At 42.1% G+C, this 26847-nt stretch overlaps 2 protein-coding genes and 1 pseudogene across 2 annotated transcripts; 2 read left to right on the top strand and 1 right to left on the bottom strand.

Moving 5' to 3' along the window:
* The first annotated feature begins 1939 nt into the window (after window positions 1–1939).
* On the top strand, window positions 1940–3641 carry LOC101603613 (annotated as a pseudogene).
* A 2771-nt stretch (window positions 3642–6412) lies between these two features.
* Mak16 (MAK16 homolog) lies at window positions 6413–17217 on the top strand. The gene is made up of 10 exons (XM_004663342.2): window positions 6413–6468; window positions 8813–8862; window positions 8946–9055; window positions 9153–9217; window positions 9387–9538; window positions 10797–10851; window positions 14126–14200; window positions 15708–15806; window positions 16476–16541; window positions 16627–17217. The coding sequence occupies exons 1-10, from the start codon at window positions 6454–6456 to the stop codon at window positions 16816–16818; spliced, it is 879 nt and encodes a 292-aa protein (XP_004663399.1). The 5' UTR covers window positions 6413–6453; the 3' UTR covers window positions 16819–17217.
* Window positions 17218–17906: 689 nt separating this feature from the next.
* On the bottom strand, window positions 17907–26609 carry Tti2 (TELO2 interacting protein 2). The gene is made up of 7 exons (XM_045159456.1): window positions 25667–26609; window positions 24183–24369; window positions 23188–23280; window positions 21387–21574; window positions 21169–21312; window positions 19066–19228; window positions 17907–18088 (listed from the first exon to the last, which is right to left on the bottom strand). The coding sequence occupies exons 1-7, from the start codon at window positions 26287–26289 to the stop codon at window positions 17984–17986; spliced, it is 1503 nt and encodes a 500-aa protein (XP_045015391.1). The 5' UTR covers window positions 26290–26609; the 3' UTR covers window positions 17907–17983.
* Between the last annotated feature and the right edge of the window lie 238 nt (window positions 26610–26847).

Here is a 26847-nt window from a genome sequence, read left to right as displayed (position 1 = left end):
CTCCAGCTTGATTTTTCCAGTGTCCTGAAGCCCAAGCATGTGGTATCTTCAGCAGTAGGGTCTTGCCATCTAGTTCTGGTGGGCAACAAAGAACCCTGGCAGCAGGCTAAAGGAATTTATGAGCACTGAGCCAGCTCCACAAAGAATTTGGGAAGGAAAATTCAAAGGGAAGAGAATGATAAGCCCATTCAAGAAGGTAGAGGGGTAAAATGATGCTTGGATTATTATTAAGCAATTAAAGACTAAGAAAACACCCAACACTACAAAATGAAGTGCTCAATACACATCTTTACATAATAACCCTGAACACTCTCTTCTGTTTCTCTGTGCTTGCAAATAAGTTTGTATATTTTAAAAAGCTAGGCATGGTGGTGCAGGCCTTTAATTCCAGCACTCAGGAGGCAAAGTTTAGGAGAATCACTGTAAGTTCAAGGCCACCCTGACACTACAGAGTAAGTTCCAGGTCATCCTCAGCTAGAGTGAGACCCTACCTTGAAAAATATTCCATTCTACACAAAAGCCACAGATTATTATTAGAAAACTTTCAGTGCCAGGGGCAGGATACCTTCCAGTGAGTTATTGGCCAGGAAGGTCCCAGATGCCTCAAAACATTACAGGCTATTGCCAAGGCTCTTGGTTGTTCACCAAAACTGGATGGTAAGACCTTATTGCTGAGTATGTCACATGCTTGGGCTGCTGGTCACTGAAAATTCAATCTGGAGCTGAGCTGGAAGCCTCTTCCCTATAGCTAGCTGTCATGGTGCTGGTAGGTAGGAGCTATGCAGCCTTTTGGAAGAGAATATATGCTAATAAGGTACCTTAAGAGATAAATGTCAGTGGTGAAGGTAAATGAGGGTGTTCTGTGTAAAGTGCTAAGGTCTCCCTCACCCAGGTCTACAATCCATGATAAGCATGCATTTTGATGACAAAGGAATCACAAACGTATTCCATGCCAGGGTCTTTAGGTCTTCTTGCCATATCTTCTGTCTCAGGGTTCTTGTCATTTCTTCTGTTATATATGAGCTGGAAGGCACTGCCAGACATGTGATGCATGCTCAGGAGGCCAAGGCAGCAGGAGCAGGAATTTGCATCCAGAGCAGGGGACATGGGGAACTTTGTCTTATAAAACAACCAACAATAACAGAAAAAAGTAAAGCAAATAGAAAATATTTCTTCCATGCAAAGCTGTTTTGTTTTGTTTGTTTTGTTTTTGAGGTAGGGCCTCACTCTAGTCCAGGCTGTCCTGGAATTTACTCTGTAGTATCAGGCTGGCCCCGAACTCACAGCAATCCTCCAACCACTGCCTCCAAAGTGCTGGGATTAAGGCATGCACCACCAGGCCAGGCAGTTTTTGTTTAAGATAGGGTCTTCTGCATCCCAGGCTACACTCAACTCAGGATCATACAATTCCAATAGTTTTCATTCTTTTTCTTTTGCAGCTCTGATCACTCTCTTATTATTATAGCAACCTAAACAAACATGACTTTTTTTTTTTTTGGTGTTTGGTTTTTGTTTTTTGGGTTTTGGTTTTGGTTTTTTGAGGTAAGGTCTCCCTCTAGCCCAGGCTGACCTGGAACTTACTCTGCAGTGTCAGGGTGGCCTCGAACTCATATCAATCCTACCTCTGCCTCCTGAGTGCTAGGATTAAAGGTGTGTGCCACCATGCCCAGATTTATTTTAATTTATTTATGTATTTATTCAAGAAAAAGAGACAGGTAGAGAGAGAGAGAATGAGCATGCCAGGGCCTACAGCTGCTGCAAATGAACTCTAGACACATGCACCACCTTGTACAACTGGCTAATGTGGGTCCTCCAGCTTTAAGGGGCTGGAATTTCTTGAGCCTACTCTGTAGGAGGGGCCCCAGGGCCTCACACTCTATAATCTCAGGAACTGCAGGGCCGAACCCAAGCTGGACTGAGCTTCTGAAATACTTTAGCCATGACTGAAAGAGAAGCCAAAGAGCTGCTGGAAATTGAGATTGATGGAACTGAGAAGCCAGAGTGAACAGAGAAGAGTATTATGGAACAGACCTACACCCCAGCTGAATGTGTAAGTCGGGCCTATATAGACATCAATGGCAATTTAAAGAAACTGCTAGAATAAGACTTCAGTGTTCTCTGGATGCTCATGAGATTTGTCTGCAAGATATCCAGCTGGATCCAGAACAAAGCTTGTTTGACCAGGAAGTGAAAACAGATGGGACTGTACAGCTTGGTGTACAGATCATTTCTTACCAAGGAATTGAGCCAAAGCTAAACATTCTTGAAATTGTGAAGACTGCAAAAAACTGTTGAAGTGGTAATCAATCCTGATGCCCACCATACTGAAGCAGAAGCACATCTTGTTGAAGAAACCTGAGTGATAACTCTTGATGGCACAAAACATATTATGACCATTTCAGATGAAACCTCAGAGCAAGTGACAAGATGGGCTGCTGCTCTGGAAGGATATAGGAAAGAACAGGAGGCCTTGGGATAGCCTATAATTCTGTACAGTGGTCCACAGACCAAGTCCTGCATTTGATAGTTTGGGTAATGAAGGAGTTCAGCATGACTGATATAAACCTCACCACACTCAGCAATTTCAGGAAGAGAATTATGTAGTATCAACCAAGAAGATTTTTTTTCAGCGGGTCCCTCAGGGAGAAACTCTCTGGAGTCATCTAGAGCTTCTTCAAAAAACATGTCTTGGCAAGCCAAGAACAGCAAATGAATGAGATCATTACAACTGATCAACCTGCGTGGATTATCCCAGCCTCAATACAGTCTGCTACCCCAACCACCATTAAAGTTATAAAAGTAGAGCAAAGGCAGCTAAGGTACAGAGAGCTCCAAGGATTTCTGGTGAAGCTTGAAGTTCACCAGGGAACAAAACAGGAAACAATGGTCAAAAACAGCTGTCGTAATTTTTGCTGAACTTCTCACTGACAAGGGTGCTCGAGACTATTTCTTGGGTTGGTGATGAAGGAGAGTTTAAGCTTAACCAGCCTGAACTGGTTGCACAAAATCGGGACCAACTTAAAAACAAGCCTACAATGAACTATGAGAAACTCATTCATGCATTACGGTATTATTATGATGGGGACATTATTTGTAACGTTCAAGACAAGAGATTTGTATACAAGTTTGGTTGTGAGTTAAAGACTCTTACTGGGTACTGTTACAGTCAGGTTCGCATTGCTGGTAGAAATCACCCAACCAAGAGCAGCTCGTGGAAAAAGTTTATTTTGGCTTATAGGCTTGTGGGGAAGCTCCACAATGGCAGGGGAAAATGATGGCATAACCAGACGGTGGACATCACCCCCTGGCCCACATAAGGTGGACAATAGTAACAGTAGAGAATGCCAAACACTGGCATGGGGACACTGGCTATAACACCCATAAGCACACCCCCAACAATACACCGCTTCCAGGAGGCTTTAATTTCCGATTGCCATCAGCTGGGAAACCTAAAATCCAGAACACCCAGGTGGGGGACACCTGAAGCAAACCACCACAGGTACAGTGCAGCAGAACTAAACCGTCTGGTCACAGAATGTGAACAAAAGAAACTTGCAAAGATGCAGCTCCATGGAATTGCCCAGCCAGTCAGAACTGTATCCCTGGCTGTCACCTCGCTACAAACAGAAAAAGATAACTGAGGCCCAAAACCCTATGGGAGCTGAAGGTTTCTTTTTCTTTCTTTTTCGAGGTAGGGTCTCGCTCTAGCCCAGGCTGACCTGGAATTCACTATGTAGTCTCAGGGTAGCCTTGAACTCATGGCAATTCTCCTACCTCTGCCTCCTCAGTGCTGGGATTAAAGGCATGCGCCACCATGCCCCACTGAAGGTTTGTATTAAATGTTTAGAGCAAGTATTGTTCGTATCTTTGTTACTAAATTTGATTAGATGCATGATTTTTATAAGTGTTTCATATTCTTGCAAATTTGGATCTTTTTACTTTCAGCATATATCTTAGAAAATGTGTATGATAAAGGATCACTACACTGCATGCAGTGTGAGAGCAGGTTCATTGTGGAATAGTTCATTAACAGTCAGGAAAGCTAAACTGGTCAGTATTACTACCTAGCCCTACCAAAAATGACTAGTAGCATCCGAAGATGATGTGTCAGGGAAGCATCCCCAGGGAGCAGTCTGCCTAACTTTCTAAGCATGTGACTGCTTCCTCTCTTTTGCTTTGGATGCTGCTTTCCACAGAACCAGGAAATGCACATTCTCGGCTAAGTGGTGTGAGCTTTTTTCATCAAATCAGGTTTCAATCTGGCTTAACTCAAGCCATTACTAATGGTTTTCTGTATAGATTATTCACTTTGTCAGGCCAAGAATTTCGATTGTTTTTGAGAGATATTTAATTGTAGTAAACCAGCTATTGCAAAATTATCTGGTTATTCTGTCAGAGATGTAAAAAACTTAAGAAGTATAACTCAACAAAAAAGAAAAGTTTGGTTTAGTTTGGTGTAACTTCTTTTGTTAAAAAAAAAATGGAGGACTGGAAGGATAACTTAGTGGTTAAGGCACTTGCCTGCAAAGCCAAAGGACCCAGGTTTGATTCCCCAGGACCCACATAAGCCAGATGCACAAGGTGGCACATGTTTCCGGAGTTGATCTGCAGTGGCTAAAGGCCCTGGCATGCCCATTCTCTCTCTCTCTCTCTCAAATAAGTAAAATTTAAAAAATAAAAGGAAAAACACTTGGTAGTTCTGAGTTATTATGCAACACCATTGTGTTTCTGGTGAAACAAAAACTTAAGATTAGACAACAGTACTTAATCTACGAAGATATTAGTTAATTACTTGCAAATAATTATAATAGGAAAGTTTGACCTCTGTTGCAGTCAGGTTCTCATTGCTGGTAGAAATCACCCAACCAAGAGCAGCTTGTGGGGAAAAAAGAGGTTTATTTTGGCTTACAGGCTTAAGGTGGAAGCCTCATGATGGCAGGGGAAAATGATGGCATGAGCAGACGGTGGCCATTACTCCCTGGCCAACATCAGGTGGACAATAGGACCAGGAGAGTGTGCCAAATACTGGCATGGAGAAACTGGCTCTAACGCCTATAAGCCTGACCCCAAGGATACACTGCCTCCAAGACGCATTAATTCCCAAATCTCCATCAGCTGGGAACCTAACATTCAGAACACCTAAGTTCATGGGGGTCACCTGAGTCAAACCACCACATTCTGCCCCATTCTGTCATAAGTTGACACACATCCATGATAGAAAATACAATGCATTCAGTCAAACTTTCAAAGTTCCCACATTTTTTATCAATCCCAATGATGTTCAAACACCCCCATAATCCAAGGTCTTTTTTTTTAATAATTTTTTTATTATTTATTTATTTGAGAGCGACAGACACAGAGAGAAAGACAGATAGAGGGAGAGAGAGAGAGAATGGGCGCGCCAGGGCTTTCAGCCTCTGCAAACAAACTCCAGACGTGTGCGCCCCCTTGTGCATCTGGCTAACGTTGGACCTGGGGAACCGAGCCTCGAACCGGGGTCCTTAGGCTTCACAGGCAAGCGCTTAACCGCTAAGCCATCTCTCCAGCCCATCCAAGGTCTTTTAACTAAGCCACAATACCAAAAAAAAAACCTCACCCCAAACCCATAATGGCACAGAATAAACATTCACACTGCAAAAGATGGCATGAGGCATAGCAAAGAATATTCAAGCAATACAAGATTTAAAACAACCAAGGCAAACATCAAACTATGTAGCTAGCTCCAAGTCCCACAACTCTAGCCAGTGTTTGAACATCATTGGGATTGTTTACAAACTATGGGAACCTTTAAAGTTGGACGAATTCATCGCATTTTACATCATGTATGGTTATGAGTTTTATGGGGGCTGGGGCGGAATGTGGTGGTTTGCTTCAGGAATACTGGGATTAAAGATGTGTGCCATCGCACTCCGCCTGCCAGTCTCTTAAACTGTCTCCCTTCTTTCAGTCTTGTTCTTACACACTCTACAAGGCAGCCGGATTTGTCTATTGGCTGCACAGCAGTATACAATCACTTATTCAGCTACCTTCTATAATTGAGCTAAGAACACCAAGATTCTCTAAAGGCCTCCAGATGTTTACTGTTGCAGGTTGAGTACAAGTTGAGTACATTTGGGGCTGGTTTCCCCTCTGGTATCCTTTGCTCTCTCTGCTTGCTTCCTTCCCTTTCAGACCACACTTTCGGCTTGCTGGTCTGATTATCACAAACATCTGGGACCACACCAACCACCAAACGCCTCTCCAAGCACCGTTGCCCATAGCAGCCGCCAGGCCCAGCATCAGCCCCCGCCCCGCCCCGCCCCAGCTCCCTCACGGCAGGAAGTCGGTCCGCCAGCGACGTCACGTGCTCCTAGAGCTCCGCTCGCGATAGGTTAGGCAGGCTTTCCGGAAGTTGCTCCCGGAGCATGCCTGCTTTCCTGATCCGGCCTCCAGCTGCGCGCCGACCTGGGCACCATGCAGTCAGATGATGTGAGTTCCCCTGGTGGGCGGCGGGGCGCGCGCGGGGTCTAGGCTCTCTTTAAGTCTCTGGAATCGCGAACGGAGCCGGCGCTTTGGCCTGCGTCATCCGGCACGCCAGGCTTCCCACCGCGGGCTCCTCTCGCCTAGGCCTGATGCCTAGCACCGAGGGTCCTTGTGCCTTCGGGCGCCGCGCGGTCCCGGGCTGGGCAAGGCTGGAGGCCACGTGCAGACTTACCAGTTAAGGACCTTTCGTGTCCGTGCTCATGCTAGTTTTCAGTTTGCTTTGCTGAGATCTTCTGTACCTCTTCTGTCTGCCCAAGTTCATCATTCCTGAAGCGACCTACGTTCATTCAGTTTGTGAGCGCTTGTTGTTTTTCCAGTCTGCCAGGCATTATGGTTATTACGGGGCTATCGCTAACAAGGCAGACATCTGCTCCCCTGCGCACTCTGCTGAAGGGGACAGTGAAGAAAACGTGCGTGTTTCACAGTGCTGTAACAGAGTCCAGGAGTAACTCGTGTTATCTGACTAGAGACTTCAGATAGAGCTGGTCCACCAAGGTTTCTCTAAACAGAGGTTGGACAAAGACCAAAAAGTAAAGAACGAGCCAGCCTGTGAGGGAGGAAGCACAGCGAGTCCTAGAAGTAGGAAAGGTACAAAGATCTGGAGCTAGGACAAAGCATATATAGAAGGCATTGGTGTGGCTTGTTAGCACTGAAGGGCATGAGATGGGTAATGACGATTGGATATGCTTGTCAGGCAGAATGTAGTGAAAATGTTTTTAAAATGGGAATGAGGGCTGGAGAGGTGGCTTAGCTGTTAACATGCTTGCCTGCAAAGCCAAAGGACCTAGGTTCGATTCCCCAGGGCCTACATAAACCACCTGGAGTTCATTTGCAGGGGATGGCGGCCCTGGGATTCCCATTCTCTATCTGCCCCTTTCTCTTAAGTAAGATTTTTTTTTTAAATGTGCATTTTCAGCCGGGTGTGGTGGCGCATGCCTTTAATCCCAGCACTTGGGAGGCAAAGGTAGGAGGATTGTCATGAATTCAAGAACACCCTGAGACTCCAGAGTGAATTCCTGGTCAGCCTGGACTATACCTCGAAAAACCAAAAGAGGGAAAAATATCCCTCCCTCCCTTCTTCTCTCTCTCTCTCTCTTTCTCTCTCTCAAATGTTAAAAAAAAGTGTTTAAAAAATTGAAAATGACATCAGATGCCCCTTTGTGAACAGTTCTCCACTGCTGTGTGAACGACTTAGGAGAAAAAGAATGAAAGTAAGGGAACTAGGTAATGGTGGTAGAAATGAAATGGACGAACTGGATAACAAGGATGGCTTGACCTAAACAAATTATCAATTTTATTTTTTGAATGGGAGGGAATAAAATCTTCAGGGGAGTAGAATTAGGGTTCCATTTGAAAAGGTGTCCACAATGTCCTTTAGATATTCCAAGTGGACAGCTGGGCACATGAAATTGTGGTTAAGAATTAAGAAGGAAGTCTGAATCATTTCTGAGCTATTTTACCACCCCCTACCAGACACATCTACACAGTTCCCAGCACATGGTTTATTCTTTGACCCTTCTTCATCCTTTAACTGTGATAAAGCTTGTCCCAGTACCTTGAGAAGGTTCTTTCAGGGACATACTCCTTTATGTTCTTAGGCGGACTACACTAAATGATGCATCACTTAAGCGCATATCCCTAATGAGATAAACAAGCTTAAGGAATATACTTTCTTTCAACAAATTCTTGCGTAACTACAATTGTCTAGGCTTGGAGGTGTCAGAGCTTTTATGTTGAGTAATAAATGCCAAATAGAGAGCATATGATTTAGTGAAAGCAGCAGGTAATGAGGTAAAGATGTGGAATGTATGTCTTAAGTATCAAGTACTGTTACATCATACATTATCAAGTACTTGATAATGTATAATGAACACAAGGAAAACAGGAGAGTATATGTAATATCACTTTTAGAAAATCCACAGAAGGCATACTACAGGTGTTAAAATGTTTATAGAGCATTATAAAATTCTCAGTAATAATTTTATGGTTATCACTAATTTGTGTTTTTCTACAAGAAGCTGTTACTTGTGAAAACATGTCAGGCCTTTAAAAAAAAAAGTACTTCCTCATTCTAAAGACTTTGTTCCTCCCAGAGCAGGCTCTAGGCACTACTACCCATGTAGTCTGGGTATGTGTGTATGTGATGTGCTGCAGTCTCAACTGAAGGACTTGCACATGCTGAGGAAGAACTCTGCTGCTAAACTACTTCTCAGCCCTAGAGCATTGTTATTTTAAATTAATAAAGCATCTTTTGGGCTAAAGCAAAGAAGCTTTCATTTTTGTCTTGCAGGTTATCTGGAATACGCTAGGAAACAAGCAATTCTGTTCCTTCAAAATAAGGTGAGTGCAGATTTGCAACCTAGATTGGAATTATTTTAGTTGCCTTTTTGGTTATAAGCTTTGTTTCTTTCCTCGCATCTTAGAACCAAGACTCAGGGCTTTTGCAGGAATGAATACAGCCTGACTGGCCTGTGTAATCGGTCATCCTGTCCCCTGGCAAACAGTCAGTATGCCACAATCAAAGAAGAGAAAGGTAACTCCCCGTTCTGACTTCTGTAAGAATGCCAGCTTTTCACAGGATGTTCTTTAGTCTCTGTGTAATATTAAGGGAATTTACCTTTATCCTTCAGGACAATGTTACCTGTACATGAAGGTCATAGAACGAGCAGCTTTTCCTAGGCGTCTCTGGGAACGGGTAAGACTCAGTGACCACTGATAAACAGCAAAGATATCACATGCTTTTCCCTCTGTTGACCACCTCTAGACTTATGAGGCCATCCTCATTAGGCCTTGTAGGTACTGACGGTGAAAACCCAACAAAGCATTTGACTCAGCCCATCAATCTTCCCTTTTCCATTTTGTAGGTGCGACTTAGTAAAAACTATGAGAAAGCACTGGAACAAATAGATGAAAATTTAATTTATTGGCCCCGCTTTATTCGACACAAATGTAAGCAGAGATTTACCAAGATAACACAGTATCTAATTCGAATTAGAAAGCTTACACTAAAGCGACGGTAAGGATTTGAGTCATTCATTTATTTATTTTAAATCTGTCTTACCATGGACCATGTTATGAAGGCTGAAGTGTAATGAAATGATTACTGTTAAATTCAACTTTGACTTTTTTTTTTTTTTGGTGGTGTACAATTTTATTTATTTATTTTTTCTTTTTTTAAATTTTTATTAACATTTTCCATGATTAGAAAAAAATATCCCATGGTAATACCACCCCCCCCCACTTTCCCCTTTGAAATTCCATTCTCCATCATATTCATCATATTACCTCCCCATCTCAATCATTGTGACTAATTTTTTATAATATGCCAAGAAAATGAAATTTAGGGTAAAGGTGTGCCTTGTGGCATTACAGGAGTTTTAAAGCAGAATACAACTTATTATTCTCTTCCCAGCCTGAGTGCTTTCTGTATAATTCCCTGGGGAAAAGATTTGTGAATGATCAAAAAAGTGACATGAAATCCACAGGACTAATGGAATGCCTGGCCGGTGTTAGGTTATGCTCTGTCAGCAAGTTCTACAAATGATGGTGTGAGCCTTTTTTAGAACATGCATTTCTTTTTTTTCAGAAAACAAGAAGGCATTTAATACTTTTCTAGAAGTACATACACTTGGAAACAACACCTTGCATTGCAGAATACACTATTATTTTATCAACCAGATGCCTGATACAATATTCTGTTGCTCAGAGCATCTCTAACATACTCAGTTTGCATCATCACTGTTCTTGTCAAAATTTCAGTATTTCATAAATAGAACAAATTGTGAACATGTGCTATGCTAATGTGGCTCATAGACACATGAAGTATGAGAACATGCATTTCTTTAGGTAAACTTAGTGTACTGAGCCTAAAGAAAGTCAAAACAGCCACATAAAAATGCATATTAAAATATCTGACTTTCTTGTTTTATGAGACAAAGTACTTTTATCACTCTGGCTCAAGCTGTATAGTCTAGTCTGGCCTCCAATGTATAGTAATTCTCCTGCCTTAGTCTGAGTGATGAGATTATAGACTTGAGCCATCAACCTATTACTGCCTTCATAGCATGAAATTGTGTGTATGTGTTTGCTAAAGATCAAAACTAGGGCCTTTCATGCTAGACATAGGCTCTGTCACTGAGTGTCCCATCAGCCTGAATTTCTAGAAACTTTAGTCCATTTTGCTATATTGAGCTGAGTATCACAAAATCAATCTCTTTTAAAAGGAACGCATAGCATGTGAATCTGAATTTTCTAACGTATTTTATTTCCCCTAGGAGGAAACTTGTTCCTTTGAGTAAGAAGGTTGAAAGAAGGGAGAAAAGGAGAGAGGTAATAACAGTATTCTGGTATTTGCATAGCTTTAGTATTTTCATGTGGAAGGGTAGGGTAAGAGATTCAGTAACCACCTGTGTAAACTGAACAACCCTGGATAAGTCACTAATCAGCAATAGTTCACTTGTCTGTAACGTGATGCTTTGTAGCTTAAGATTATGACATCCAATACAGGCTAAAGATACTTGGGGGAGTGGTAGCTGGAGATAGCTCTGTGGTTAAAGGTACTTGCAAGCCCTGGATGGTCCAGGTTCGATTCCCCAGTACTCACATTAACACCAGATGCACGAAGTGTTTCATTTACAGTGGCAGGAGACCCTGACACACCCATCCTGTGTCTGCCTCTTTGCCTTTGTCTCTAATAAATTTAAAAAATACATACTTTTTTAAAAAAAAATAGGTGCATGGAGATGTATTTGTGATGGAGAACCTAAGATGTCTTACAGATCCACAACTCCATACATGACATTCTTGAAGTCAAATGTTTCATACTTGTGTTGATAATGCTTGTCTTGTGTATAACATGACTGCCAGCAGAGTGTGAGCATTGTCTTTAAGTAGCTGCATGTCTATCCTGGTCACATTTAGTTGCTAAATTGAGTCTGATTATGAAATTGCCAGTAAAAACCAAAAACTGCTAATACTGCTTTGATCTGGGTGTGAACTAATTTGAGATCAATAGGGCAGTTGTGATACTAGAGAACAGTGATGGTACTGTCCTGTCCATGTTGCTGATAGCTGAAATTCAACCAGAATTTCCTAAGACTTGAAGACATCCTAGGAGCCAGCTCTTCGTGATCGGTTCAACTTCTCACTCTCGGCATTACTTTTATATCTTCTATTTGTTCTGTCATTTTAAGAAATGGCTTTAATAATCTTTTGGTCTGCTAGGTGTGGTGGCACATGCCTTTAATCCCAGCACTTGGGAGGCAGAGGTTGGAGGATCACTGAGTTTGTGAATTCCAGGTCAGCCTGGCCTATCTCAAAAAACCAAAATAATAATTATCTTTTGGTCCTTTTGTTCTTATATTTGATCAAGACTTCATTAAGCTGAATCAGTTGGTTACGATCTTCCATTTCTTGACTTACCTTCACTTCATTATCTCTTTGAAGGTTCTAATGTTTTCTTCAAATTAAGCCTACTGTCAAAAGCTGAATGCTCTTAAGAGACCATTTTGTTCAATTTCATTGATATGATTGTTGGTTGATGGTTTGCTTCTAGTTCAGCGATTTTTTTTTTTTTTTTTTTTTTTTTGAGAGACAATGGGTGCGCCAGGGCCTCCAGCCATTGCAAATAACTCCAGATGCAAGTACCACCTTGTACATCTGGCTAACATGGGTCAAGGGGAAATCAAACCTGGGTCCTTTGGCTTTGCAGGCAAATGCCTTAACTGCTAAGCCATCCCTCAGCGATTCTTTTGATCAGGGTCTCATTGGTTGTTGTGTGTTCTTTTCAAAATTGAATTTTTGTTGCTTTCTGTTGCAGTCAGGTTCACACTGCTGGTAGAAATCACCCAACCAAGAGCAGCTTATGAGAAAAAGATGTTTATTTTGGCTTACAGACTTGAGGGGAAGCTCCACGATGGCAAGGAAAAACTATGGCATGGGCAGAGGGGGGACATCACCCCCTGGACAACATAAGGTGGACAATAGCAACAGGGCAGTGTGCCAAACACTGGCAAGGGGAAACTGGCTATAATACCCATATGCGTGCCCCCAACAATACACTCCCACCAGAAGCATTAATTCCCAAGTCTCCCCATCAGCTGGGAATCTAGCATTCAAAACACCTAAGTTTATGGGGGACACCTGAATCAAACCACCACACTTTCTCTCCATTGTAGGAGTAGGCATCCTTGGTGGAGAGCTCTCACTTTTCTGACTTTCATTGTGGTTTACCCATTTTAGGGAGACTTTTTTTGAGAAGAAAGCTAGTCCTTTGGTCCCTGTATCCTCTGACGCAGGTGAACAGGGATGTTGGTACCCAATGGCCAGTCAGGATACTAGGGAAAAGGCCTAATTCCACAGCCCACACAGGGACCAGGCCTCCCCAAGCAAGACACAGTGGGAGCTACCAGGACTAGGGGGCTGGGAGGAGTCAGGGAATGGGCATCTGGCCTACTCACTCCACTCTGTCTGGTGCAGGAAACCAGGACCAGGGTACTCTATTTTGATATGATTTTCCCCCTTCCTATTTTGCAGTTCTTGTGTAGGTAGCATCAGCTACTGAGTTTATCTTTTGTAAAATATTCAGTGTCATCTACAAGTCCAGTTAACCAGCCAAACATGATAGCGACATGCTGTATTAGTCTGAATACAGAATTCAGACAGCGACCTCCAAATTGTGCTATATTGTACCCTGGAGATACCTTTTATCTCTGACACGTGACTGAATTCTTTGTGGCTATGCCAGGGCACCAATGTGGATATATGAAAAACACTAGTAATGCTTCATTTGCTTAAAAAAAAAAAGTGGATAATTCATACTACTTGAGAGAACAATGTGAAACATAAATGTTTTCTGTGCATCTGCTTTTTGTGTTTCTGGGGTTTGAACTTAGGGCCTGGAGCATGCTACAAAAGTGATCTACCATAGAGCTGCATCCTCAGTCCCCTAATGTATCCTTTAAGCTGAGCCCCAGGCTTCTAGCCTTGTGACATCGCACTCAATTTATTACTGTAACACAGCTTCTGTGTATACCACTTTAAAATTCTGTAAGACTTTGACTAGCAAATGAATGCAAACTTTCGGGCTAGAGAGGTAAATTGGAATTAAGGTTTCTGGGAAGGGGCAGGCTGCTGGATGACACAGGTTGGTATCCTGTGTGTCATGACAAATGATTGGAAGAGATTTTTTATTGTTTTACATAGAATCTAGCATCTTTTTGGACAACGTGTTTCCTTTTCCCTGCTTTTATAAAGTACAGCTTTGTTGTGTGTGGTGGCACATGCCTTTAATCCTAGCAATTAGGAGGATCACTGTGAGTTCACGACCAGCCTGATAATGCATAGTGAATTCTAGGTCAGCCTGGGCTGGAGAGACCGTACCTCAAAAAAAAAAAAAAAAAAAAAAATTGACTTTCTGGCTTCCATTTTCTGAAATTCTTAAATGTATGTAGACGTAAGAATTTTTTAATTTACTTTTTAAATCTTTTATACAAATCATACATTCAAGTCAGAAACACTAGTCAGCATGAGGTCTTAAAACCTTGGTAGTTCTCAAGCTGGAAATAAGTACTAGTGAGGAACAGATCTGGCCTTTTTCTTACAGGAAAAAGCACTGATAGCTGCTCAGCTGGACAATGCTATTGAGAAGGAGTTACTGGAGAGACTGAAACAGGATACGGTGAGTAAGCTAGTTGTTCTGGGGCATGTGCTGTATTTTAAGTTGGTACTATGCTAGGAAACATTAGAACATGTATCCTATTTAAACAAGTTAGAAAGACCCTCCCACCCTTACTTTATCCTTGGAGTAAAGTAAGTTCACGCAGTCCTGGTTTTCTGATGCTTTGGTTACCCTTGATAATCCGTTGACTATTTGCCATTGTTTCAAATTTTTATTCCCAAGCTCAACAGTTCCAGATCTGTTGAACACTTTATAAAAGAGTTTTTGCTATGTTACCCAAACCTTTTAAGTTCTTTAAAGTGAATTTTAAAATCTCTTTAAAAAAATTAACGTCAGGCTGGAGAGATGGCATAGCGGTTAAGGTGTTTGCCTGCAAAGTCAAAGGACCCTTGTTCGATTCTCCAGGACCCACATAAGCCAGATGTGCACAAGGGGGCACATGCATCAGGAGTTCGTTTAGAGGCCAAAGGCCCTGGCGCTCCCTCTCTGCCTTCTCCTCTGTATCAAATAAATGAAGAAATAAAATATATTTAAAAAAAAATTAATGTCAAAGCCAGGCGTGGTGGCACACACCTTTAATTCCTGTACCCACGAGGCAGTGGTAGGAAAATAGCCAAGTTCAAGGCCATCCTGAGACTACATAGTGAATTCCAGCTCAGCCTGGCCTAGAGCAAGACCCTACCTTACAAAACAAAACAAAATTAATATCAAGCCAGGTGTGGTGGTGCACACCTTTAATCCCAGCACTTGGGCGACAGAAGTAATAGAAGGACCAATGTGAGCGGTCATCCTGACACTACATAACGAACTCTAGGTCTGCCTGGTGTAGAGCAAGACCCTATCTCAAAAAACAAAAAAAAAATTTTTTTTTTCTTTTTAAATGTCAAGAGGCTGGAAAGATGACTCAGCAAGTAAAAGTTCTTTGCTGCACAAGCATGAGGACCTGTGTTCTATCCCTGGCACCCACACACAAAGTTGGGCGTGGTGGCATATGCACTGAAGAGGGCTGAGATAGGATTGTGGGGCTTACTGGTCAGCAGTATAACCAAAAAACAAAGAGCTCCAGGTTCAATGAGAAACTGTCAGAGAAATAATCTGGAAGAAAAGAGAACACCAAATTTCTTTCTATGGCCTCTGCATGTGTGCACACAGGGCACATGCATCTGCACACATGTACATACACCATGGACACATACCAAAAGCAATACTGCTACTGGTTCTCAGGCTTTAGGCTAAGGTAAAATATAAAACTTAATGTTACACAGATATGAATACTTTTTGTTATTATTTTCCCTTGTAAACAAAACTATATTTGTCCCAACGCATGTGGTTTCATCACGTAAATCTGAAATGACCTTGTTCTGTCCTCTGTGGAAGTTGCTTATTTTATATTAACCACTTGTTATTTAAATGTTAGAAATGAGCTAATGTGCTGGTTCCAGGCCTGTAAGACAGGACCTTACATGTAATAATTAAATGTAGTTAAAAGCAGTCTGTTGTTCCTCAGTATGGCGACATCTACAACTTCCCTATCCATGCCTTCGACAAGGCCCTGGAGCAACAGGAGGCAGAGAGTGACTCTTCAGAGGATGAAGAAGATGAAGAGGTAAGTTTAGTTTGTTTTTGTTATAACAAGCAGTAACCTACAGAACCATACACATTTTCATGGAATTGAGAGATAATGTCATGTTATAAACTCTAAATGAACTTTTATTCTTTATGGCCGTATACCCCCCTCCCCCCACAAGGCAGGGTCTCACTGTAGCCCAAGCTGATCTGCAGTTAACTATGTAGGTCTCAAGCCTGGCCAGGAAATCACAACAGTCCTATTTCTGCCTCTCAAATAGTAGGATTAAAGGTATGCAGCACCACAGCTGGCTTAATGTCCCTAACTTTTAAAAACTTCATTATTATATTCTCAGTATTAAACTTGGGGGGGGGGGGGCTGGGGAGGTGGCTTAGCAATTAAAGGCACTAGCAAAACCTGCTTGCCCAGGTTTGATTCCCTAGTACCCAAGTAAAGCCAGATACATAAAGTGGTACATGCATCTGCAATTTGTTTACAGGTGCACCCATTCTCATTCATTCTTTCTCTCTCCTAAATAAAAAGATTTTCTAAAACATTTGGGACTAATTATAATTAGACTTCAGTGCCCAGACATACTATGTAGGCTGATTCTGTTAATTATGCACTTACATATCAAAATGTTAACTGGATAGCTAAGTAGATCTTTATTATGTATCTTAAAAACTAGTAACTTATGTTTTATTTTAGAATGTAGGAAAAAGAGAATTTGTGGAAGATGATGAGGTAGATGAAAGTGACCTAAGTGATTTTGAGGTGAGTTCTGAGTATAAACATAGGCAAGCAGATACATTCTCTAGTTTTATCTTGAGAGATCTCATTTCTTCTCTTTGTGTATAAGGATATGGATAATTTGGACGCCAGCAGTGATGAAGACCAGGAAGACAAGTCCTCCAGTGAAGAGGAACAGGCTCTTAATACAAAACACAAAGGCAAAGCACCCTTGAAAGGACAACAGCAGAGAAAACGAGCCTATGTAGAAATTGAGTACGAGCAGGAGACAGAGCCCATGGGCAAAACCAAAGCCACATGATCAACCTTCAGACATAGTAGTGGACATTGAGAATTTCTACCTTAAACAGTCACACCTCCAATCTTTGCTCTTTTGTCTTGCTCATATTCGTTATTTCAGTGGAACAAGAAATCTGAAGTAAGTGGAAGAAAGCCTTAATTTGTGGAATATTTTTGTAGCTTACATGTTCAAGCAACAGCTTAAGCCCAAGAAATTTACTTGTATATTGTTTGTTGTTTTCTGAGACATTTAGTCCAGACTGGCCTCAAACTTCCTACATAGTCAAAGATGACTTTGGATTTTGTTTCATTTTTATTTGAGAGAGAGAAAAGTCAGATAGAGAATGGGTGTGCCAGTGTCTCCAGCTGGTGCAAACAAACTCCAGATGCATGCACCCCCTTGTGCATCTCTTAGGTAGGTCCTGGGGAATTGAATCTGGGTCCTTTGGCTTTGCAGGCAAGTGGCACTAAGCCATCTCTCCAGCCCTCTTGTTTTTGTGAGGTAGTGTCTCTCTCTAGCCTAGTCTGACCTGGAATTCACTAGTCTCAGGCTGGCCTTGAATTCACAGCAAGCCTCCTACCTTTCCCAAGTGCTGGGGTTACAGGCATGTGACACCACACCCCACTAACTCTGAACTTTTGATCCTCTTGCTTCCATCTACTAGTACAGGATTACAGGCTTGTATCACCACCACACCTGGCACCATATAACTTTCTAGGTTTTTGTTTTGTTTTCCAGGTAGGGTCTTGCTCTCACCCAGGCCAACTTGGAATTCCTTATGTAGTCTCAGGCTGTCCTCAAACCCATGGCAATACTACCTTGGCCTCCAGAGTGCTGGGATTAAAGGCACGTGCCACCATGACCAGCTCTAGTTTTGTTTTTTGAGACAAGGTCTCACTGTGTACATTTAGTACAAGCCCAAGAAATTTAACAGGTGAGTTCTGAAGTTGGAATAATACGGGCAAAAATATTTCTAATTAAGTTTTAACAGCTACACCTCCCACCCCAATTCCATTTAGAAATGGCAGAACCTCACATTTTTCTTATTCTCTTTTCTGTATTCTGGGAGAAATGAATGAGCCAAGGAAAAAGCAGCTCAAATGACAATGTTTCCTATGAAAATACCTTTTATAACTATCCATACAATCTGGCACAGGAATGAAATTTAGCTCTTGGAAAATTAATCTCATGTGACATGGCACGGAGCAGCTGCAGAATCCTGCTGCACTTGTCTGATACAGCTCACCACCGTGCTGTCTTCGCATGTTAGAACAATTTTGGCCAGAAGACCCTAAAATAAGAAAACAGACACTGTTTTTTGTAAAAACTGTTATATTTCCCCCTTTAATTTTTCATACACTAAAAGGAGAGAATCCTGACAGAAGAGGTGTTACCTAAAAATTGTTGGCAATGCTTGTCAGTCTTAGTAGCTAAGAAGCAGTATCGTAATTCTAGCCAAGATGAATCATGTTGAGTTTAGGGCTGTAACCCTGAGCTTAAAGGGCTAAAATTAAATTGTTTGAATAAACTTCAAAACAACAATCCACACACTAAAATATTTTAGGATATGAATTTCTTCTCATGCTCCTTCAGTCTTTCAGCTAAAGACTTCTAAGTGGGGTAAGAAGTGAGACTGGGCCGGGCATGGTGGCACATGCCTTTAAACCCAGCATTTGGGAGGCAGATCGCCGTTTGAGGCCACTCTGAAACTACATAGTCAATTCCAGGTCAGCCTGGGCTAGAGTGAAACCCTACCTTAGGGAAAAACAAAAAAAAGTGAGACTGGTTTTATACTTGTGATTGTACACACAGCTCTTAGAACTGCTGACTTAACATGGAGTATGAAACCAAAGGAAGAACTCCCATATGGGCAAACATGGAGATAACCCTTTGGGAACATTTCTTTTAATTTCAATTACATTGCTATTCCTTGGTAGTTTACAGCTAGCTCATTAATTCTCTGCACTTTGTATATAATCCAAAAGACTAGAACAGAAATTTACCAAATTTCATCATAGGGCTTTTGCTCATTGTTGTCCCTACCTCCAATAACATATAATCTGGTTCTATTTTACTGTTCTAACTAGCTTTGAGAGTTAGGGGTTAGATGAGTAGTAGAATACATGCTACGGAAGACTAGTAGGCAGAGAAGGAAACTCGGAACTCTGTGTCCACTTCGAAGCTTGGCCAGGCCCAGCAGGAGTAAATAATATATTTTTATGTTAAAAAGTAGCTCAGGACAATGAAGCCTGACTGAAACTGCCTTACCTTTACCTGTCCTTGCGAACAGTGGTCCAGGAGAATCAAGCAGTGTGTGGCCTCCTGCAGCAGGGCTTTCTTAGTGGACTCAGGTGTCAGGCTAGTATCCCTTGCTATATCACACAGTAGTTTCAAGAGAACCTTTAGTAAGACTACAAGTCTGCATGAAATTCTGGAACCAAGAAGAAAAACTGTAACTGGGACATTAAAGTTAGAACTTTAAAGGCTGTCTGGAAATCCTGATTTCAAAAATGAAGAAACAAGTCAAAGGATATAAGACCAGACAAGTTTTCTCCACCTCAGATTTCCTATTATTTCTACAATGGACTGCTTATATGCACATTTAAGCACACCAAGTCTATTCTGCTCAAAACTAAAAGCTTGGTTCTGTTCTGGTCCCACAATCACAGAAGCTGCACATGGTGGGACAGGTCTCAGAACTTAGGATGCAGAGGCAGGAGGATCTACATAGCAAGATCCAGTCTTTACAAACCCTAGGAAGAAGGGGCCAAGTGGGAAGGTAATGGGAGGCAGATGTGATCAAAATATGTTACATATATGTAAAAAGGAAATGTAGCTGATCTCTGGTACTTGTGTCAATTTTGAATTTTTAGCCATTTATGGCCCGACTTACTCTAAGTATCATCTTCATAACTGGAAAAAAGCTCTAGAAATGGGCAGGAATGGTAGTTAACATTGTATTTAGTATGACTGAGTTGTATATTTTAACATGGCTAGTTCTATGTGTTTTTTTTTTTTAAATGAAAGGTGGAAAATGATTTAACTTGCAGTCTGAAAACATATAGTAAACCATGTTTTTGGACAGAAATGTGGCTGGGAGAAAAAAGTTATCACCATAGAAATCCTCAGCCAGTATGCTTCTTTGGTCTATGCCTCTTAACATTCAGTACATGCTCCATTACCACTTCCCAGCCTTGGCCTCCTCAGATACTTTCCTATCCCCACATTTCCTTACCTCCCTTCTACTTAGAAACATGGATTTTATTAATTTTTTTTAAGTACATATTTATTTTTATTTGAGAGCAACAGAGGAAGAAGCAGAGAGAGAGAATGGATGTGCCAGGGCCTCCAGCCACTGCAAAGGAACTCCAGATGCATGCACCCCCTTGTGCATCTGGCTAACGTGGGTCCTGGGGAATGGAGCCTCAAACCAGGGTCCTTAGGCTTCACAGGCAAGTGCTTAACTGCTAAGCCATTTCCCCAGCCCATGGATTATATATATATACATGTATTATATATATTAATTATATATGTGTATAATTCACTTTCATTTACCCATCTAATCATTATATTTCAGTCCATTCTCTAAATATGCACCTCATAACATGTACTGAGTACTTTAGATGTAAGATATGGTCTTCTATTCTGGAATTTACTACTAGCAAAGATAATAAATGATTGCAGTCTAGTTACAAATGTAACTTATGGTCCTGGAGGAAGTTGCTTAATTCCCTATATATTCATGAGCAAGAGAATGAATTCCAGAAGAAATAAAAGATGCTGGAGCACTGGATTTTCTACTGAACTCAACTTTCAATTCATGCAAGAAAGCTTTTTCTGACTAAACAGTTTGGGTTCCAGTTTATTCTTGACACATTATTTACTTTATAGAATGCTTTGTCTGGTAACTTCTCTGCATATGTTAAATGAAGCACTCCATTCATTCTCAATTAGATTTAGGATCTTTAGGATGAAGACAGTTAAGCATGTCTATTATTACAGCACCCTAAATAGCCTGGCTTTTTTGGGGGGGTAGGTGGAAAGGCAGTTAGCAGAACTAGAGTTAAAAGGGCTTAACACTAATTTACATCACCAATCCTAAACAGCCTTTAATAATCTAATAAAATTCTAATTATAAATCTGGAAAGATGTATAAGGTTTCCCAGTTCTCTAAGTATAAAATCCCTTCCCCCGTGGGGTATCAAAAAGTACCTGGGTGGATAGTCTTCCTAACATCCGTTTAAGCCACTTAGGAAACATATTTACAAGATAAAGAACATGCAACAATGCAGAAATGATGCTGGACAGAGAATCCAGACAAGCTCATGAAGTGTGGCTCAAATGTGTATCCTATGATCTTAGATGCTATACCTGGGCCATGTATGCTGTATGACAAGTTTTAGGGTTTCCAGTATTTTCAATCTAGCCTCCTCTTCTGGTCCATCATAAACCTCCAGATAATCAACAATAACTCGCTCCAGCCTCTTCAAGTGCCAAACGGTTAAGATTCCCAACCTAAAAATAAAAGAAATTGAAGCCAAGAAGTTGAAGTTGGGGTGTATGCTAAGAGCAGCAGCCTATGAACTCACCTTTTTACAAAAGCTGGTAAGTGTCTGGCATAAGTCCTCCGTAACAGAAGGCGATGCTCTGGCTCCATGTGGGTGAGGACCAGCTGGAGCACCTCATGACAGTGCATACTGGCTCGAGCTGCATCTCCGCTCCAATGCTGGCCTTTCTCCAGGACTGGGAATAAATCCAGCAAACACAGAAGCACAGCCTAGGAGGATAGAGTGGGAAGAAACTCAGTTCTTCGTATGCATTTGCAACCCTCCTGAGTATTCCAAGATCTACATGAATCCACCATCCTTGGGGTACATGTCATAGGATTCTAAAAGACCAGGAGTTCCAACATGAGATACATGTTACTTCAAGTGTCCACTCTTCACATTTTTCATCTGCATCTGACAAAGTTCCTACTGTCTTTCTCTTTGGGGCTATTCTTTACTAATTTGTGAACTGGGGAGACTGGCAGAGCTTGGACTTTAATTTCAGACCATAGAAATCTGAAACTATTATCATTAAGTCACTAAGTGACTTAGTGGCATAGAATACATTTATATACCTTTGATGAAATTCCTCATACATGATATCTGAGATGATTCAAGCCCTATCTGGAGTTATGTTGTCTAGATAGTCCCTTTTAGCTCTCCAGAGATCTGGCTTTCTTAAAATTTTGGAACCTTAAACTTTTAGCTGACCAATTGTAACTGGATTCTCACTACCCCAAAATACTACTTTTATAGGAAAAGGAAAAAAAAAAATGAAAAGGGGGAAAAATGGTAGTGGTAGCAAGCCAGAGGCAGGGAAAGGACAGTAAAAGAATCAAGGAAGGATTCAGGGGCATGGTGTTGTACATCTATAATCATAATACTTGGAAGGTGGAGGCCAGCCTAGGGTACAGAGTCAGACCATGTCTTTAAAAAATCAAAACAAGCTGGGCTTGGTGGTGCACACCTCTAATCCCAGCACTTGGCAAGTTGAGGGAGGAGGGTTGCTGTGAGTTCAAGGCCACCCTGAGACTACATGGTGGATTCCAGGTGAGCCTGGGCTAGAGTGAGACCTACCTCGAACCCTCCTCCCCCCACAAAAGAAGGTCAAAACAGGGCTGGAGAGATGGCTCAGTGGTTAAGGCGCTTGCCTTCAATGCCTCCTAATGAGCTGGGTTTGTCCAGTACACTCACATAAAGCCAGATGCACAGTGACGCATGTATCTAGAGTTCATTTGCAGGGCTGGAGGCCCTGGCATGCCCATTCTGTGTCTTTGTTCCCTGTCTGCTTGTAAATAAAATGGTTATCGAGGATGATCAACATGAGTCCAAGGCTAGCCTGGAGCTACAGAATTGATTTCCAGGTCAGCCTGGGCTTGAGTGAAATTCTTATCTAAAAAAATTAAAAATATTTCAAAAAGAAAATAAACCCACAAATGTCTCTCTAAAAGGTTTCCAGGCTATTTGAGTCACTTATTCTTAGATCTTATATTAGCTACTGGTACATAGTATTATCAGTTAATGTCTGTTGGATGGCAGGATAAATGGCACTGAGTAACTAGGTGTCTACATACAAGGAGTTTCAAGTACATGTAAATCAACACCGAATATTTACATTGAAAAACTGCCTGCCCTTGAGTAACATAGTTGACCCATATCAACAGAAAACACTAGCTGTTCTACAGAGACTCAAGGAATGTGGATGTTTGTTTGATGTTGAGATACTTCTTTAATCTGGATAACTACTTTTGGATGTCCTCATTTTCTCTTAACTGTTTCTACACACATAATGGTACCTTCCAGTCAAAGTAGAACCCAATTACAAATAAAATTTTATAATTACCTGAATGAGGTGGTGCTCTGGCATGTACAGGTGATTGAAAAGGGCCTGGTATAGGACCTGGGCTCTGTTATACTGGAGCAAGTCAGCAGCTGGCTGAAGTCAGAAACATTATCCAGTTAAAAACAAAGTTTCACCCAGGTGTGGTTGTGCATGCTTTCACCCACAGCACTCGGGTGGATTAGGTATGAGGATCACTGTGAGTCTGCGGCCACCATGAGACTAACTAGTGAATTCCCGGTCATCCTGGGTTGGAGTGAGACCCTACCTTGAAAAGACAAAACAAAAAAAACCAGTTTCCCAAAAGTGACAAAACATTTAATAATTTTTGAAATTGCATTATAAGCACATGGAGATTCAATATGCCAATCTCTACTGTGTTTTTTTTAAGCTCCAAAATATAAACATTTTGTCTCCTTTAGTGATGATGTGCACATTAGAGTATGACCCACTTTTGAGTTTTGTTTTTAACTTTTTGGAAGTTATTTACTACAAGTCTGACCTTTCAGTTTTTTAAATGAACCGTGTCTTTCTGTTTCTTATGTAACTACCCTTTTATATGCACATACCTTTACACATCATAACTGTTCTTTTTTTATTTTCATTTGTTTATTTAAGAGTGACAGGCAGAAAGAGAGAATGGGTATACCAGAGCCTCCAGTCACTGCAAACTCACTCCAGACACGTGTGTTCCCTTGTGCATCTAGCTAACGTGGGTCCTGGGGAGTCAAGCCTCGAACCAGGGTCCTTAGGCTTCACAGGCAGGCGCTTAACCACTAAGCCATCTCTCCAGCCCATCATAACTATTCTTTTAATTATCTTTGTTATATTACTGTTTCTGTCTGGTTGGAAGAGAAAAAAAAATATAAATGAGTGGCTTTAATGATTTAACCTTACTAGAAGACTGCTTGGTAAAAGACAAATATAAGCAAAAACTAGATGAGGACTGAAGCTCATTCCTGAATAACTCAGTCTGCAGGGGATAGTGGAGTTCTTACCACATTAGCCACAATATGATGGAGACAGTGTACACCCAGGACTTTGTTCTCAGTCTGATAATCATCTGAAATGAACAAAGATGGGGGAAGTATCCTTTCCAGATGTTGAGTCAGCCAGGGTTGAGTAACCTGTTGCAGAGTCCATGAAAAAATATGTTTCATAGCAGGGTTTATCTTCCAAGATTCCCTAAAAGGACACATGAAACCGTACCAAGTCGTGAGAGGGTATTAGCAAAGGAAATTTGCCAGTTTCAGGCTAAGCAGTATTCTTTTTCTTCCAATAGAATATCTTCATGTTCTGAAAAACATACCTGGGCCGGGCAAATGGCTCAGTGGTTAAGGCAGTTCCCTACAAAATCTAAGCACATGGTTTTAATTCCCCAGTGCCCGTAAAGCCTGATGCACAAGGGTTTGTTTGCAGTGGCAGGAGGCCCTGGTGCACACATTCTCATAAATAAATATTTTAAAAAATAAGCCATACACTTGATGTAACTCTTGATTTCTCTCACATCTTATGATAAGAATTAAAATAATTGGGCGTGGTGGCGCACGCCTTTAATCCCAACACTCGGGAGGCAGAGGTAGGAGGATCGCCGTGAGTTCGAGGCCACCCTGAGACTCCATAGTGAATTCCAGGTCAGCCTGGGCTAGGGTGAAACCCTCTCTCGAAAAACCAAAAAAAAATAAGAATTAAAATAATTGACAAAGACGCCTCCTTTAGAGCAGTAGACTGCATGTCAATCTCATAAAATAATTTACATAACATCACCCAGGACTCTGGTAGGACAACATGAAAAACTATCCAATGAGCTGCCATTTATAACCACACGTAAGTAAAGGACCAGCGAGGATAGTAAGGGTGTGTGTGGGTGGTGGCAGTGAAATTTGCCGAAGGGAGGAAGTTAAAGGAGACGCCTTAATATTACAACTACAAGGGAACAAATCAACTAGTACAAAAGCACCAATTTATCACTTTATAACCTATGAAGTAAGTTTATACATCTGGCTTACATCTTAGTTATGAACAATGACAGAGGTTAAAGATTCCTACATTTAAGTTAAAATTGAAAATTAAAATCTCCAAAACCTCATCTGCACCTAGCTTAAGGAACAATTATTTCAAATAAGTAGAATATGGGCTGGGGGGATGGTGCAGCGGTAAAAGGTGCAAATTTGGCAAGCCTGCTGACCTAGGGTCCATTCCCCAGTATTCATGTAGAGCCAGACGCACCAGGTGGTGCATACTTCTGCAGTTCACTGGCAAAGCAAGAGGTCCTGGAGAGCCCATTTTTCCCCCCTCTATCAAATAAATAAATAAAAAGGATAGAATCTCCAATTTTCCGCAGCAGTTGTTCAGTGTTGGGGAATCGAGTCTAGTATCAATTATACTTCTATCCATCTACTTCATTTACAGCAAATCACAACCTTTCCGGGACTTACTTTTCCTGAGGGTTAAGTTAGAGAAGAAAGAGGGTGGTACTTACTTATTTAAATGGGGTTTGAGAAGCCCCATTACCGCCGTAAATCTCCCCCTCGCACCTTCATTCTCTCCGCACAGGAATTCTGCCACAGAGCTGCATCCAGAAACTCGCAGCAGTAAGGACAGCACCTCTTCAGCAACAGCCTGAGATCTTGGGCTGGTCCACGGCTGCTCCAATCTGTGTGTGATGGCAAAAATATAAAAGGGGCCTGCCAAGTGGCGCAGGGCTGTTTCCCACGCAGGGCAGGCCTGAGAATTCTTGACAGCTTCAAGCTTTCCCAGCAGCTTAAGAAACAGTGACCCAACTTCGGCCGCTTTCTCTGCCACTTCGGGGCGCCGCTGACCTCCAGGGGCCTCCTCCGTGGGTGGGGCAGCGTCCTTCTCCAGCGCCCTGGCCAGCTGCCCCAGGAGCTCGGGCAGCGCGCGCGGCGCCTCGGCGCTCCCGTCCAGCAGCTGCTGCCACGCCGCGGCCTCCACGAGAGCAGCGACGTCTTTAAGGATCGCCCGCCACGCCTTCCCGGGCCGCGCCTCGAGGCCAGCGAGGCGGTGCAGGGTCTGGGAGAGGGCGTGCTGGAGGGCCGCGGGAGACGTCTCGGCCCCCGAGCCCCCGGCCGAGCCCAGCTCCATCGGCCCCTCCGAGGACGGGGAGAGTGGCCGACAGAGGGGCAGCTCGCAGGCTGCCACGTTCCCAGCCAACAGAACTAAAACCCAGTAAAGGAAACGGCGGCCGTCTGCGGGAGCGGGTGTGTGCGAAAAGGGAGGTTCTGTAGTAACATGATCTCGAATGTGTAAGCCGTGGAGAGACTAGTCGTCCTGAAGATTCAAAAAGAAAAAAAAGAATTTAAAAACATAAGCTGCTGAGCCTGGACGCCAACGTTACCATCGGGACCTCTACCTTTTCCCAGCACATGCCGCGAACCAAGTCCTAACCAGCGGTAGCTACGGCTGCTGCCGCAAAGCACAACTTCCGCCAGCACTGCCGCAACGCTTCATTTCACGTCTTACCGTAAAGCAATTCAGGCCAAGGAATGGAGGCATAAAAGGCGGAGCTCTGAAGAGCATATTTGCATAAAGAAGCTTTGCTCACTGATTTTCTTCCTGTTTCCAGTTTGGGGGCAGAAACAAAGAAATTATCACAAAACCTTATATAGTTTTTAACTGTACAGGATTTCATATATACAGACT

This window comes from Jaculus jaculus, chromosome 9, assembly GCF_020740685.1.
Source record: "Jaculus jaculus isolate mJacJac1 chromosome 9, mJacJac1.mat.Y.cur, whole genome shotgun sequence".
NCBI classification, from domain to species: Eukaryota; Metazoa; Chordata; class Mammalia; order Rodentia; family Dipodidae; genus Jaculus; species Jaculus jaculus.
Note: the sequence above shows the minus strand (reverse complement) of the source record. Positions and strands in the feature narration are given on the sequence as shown.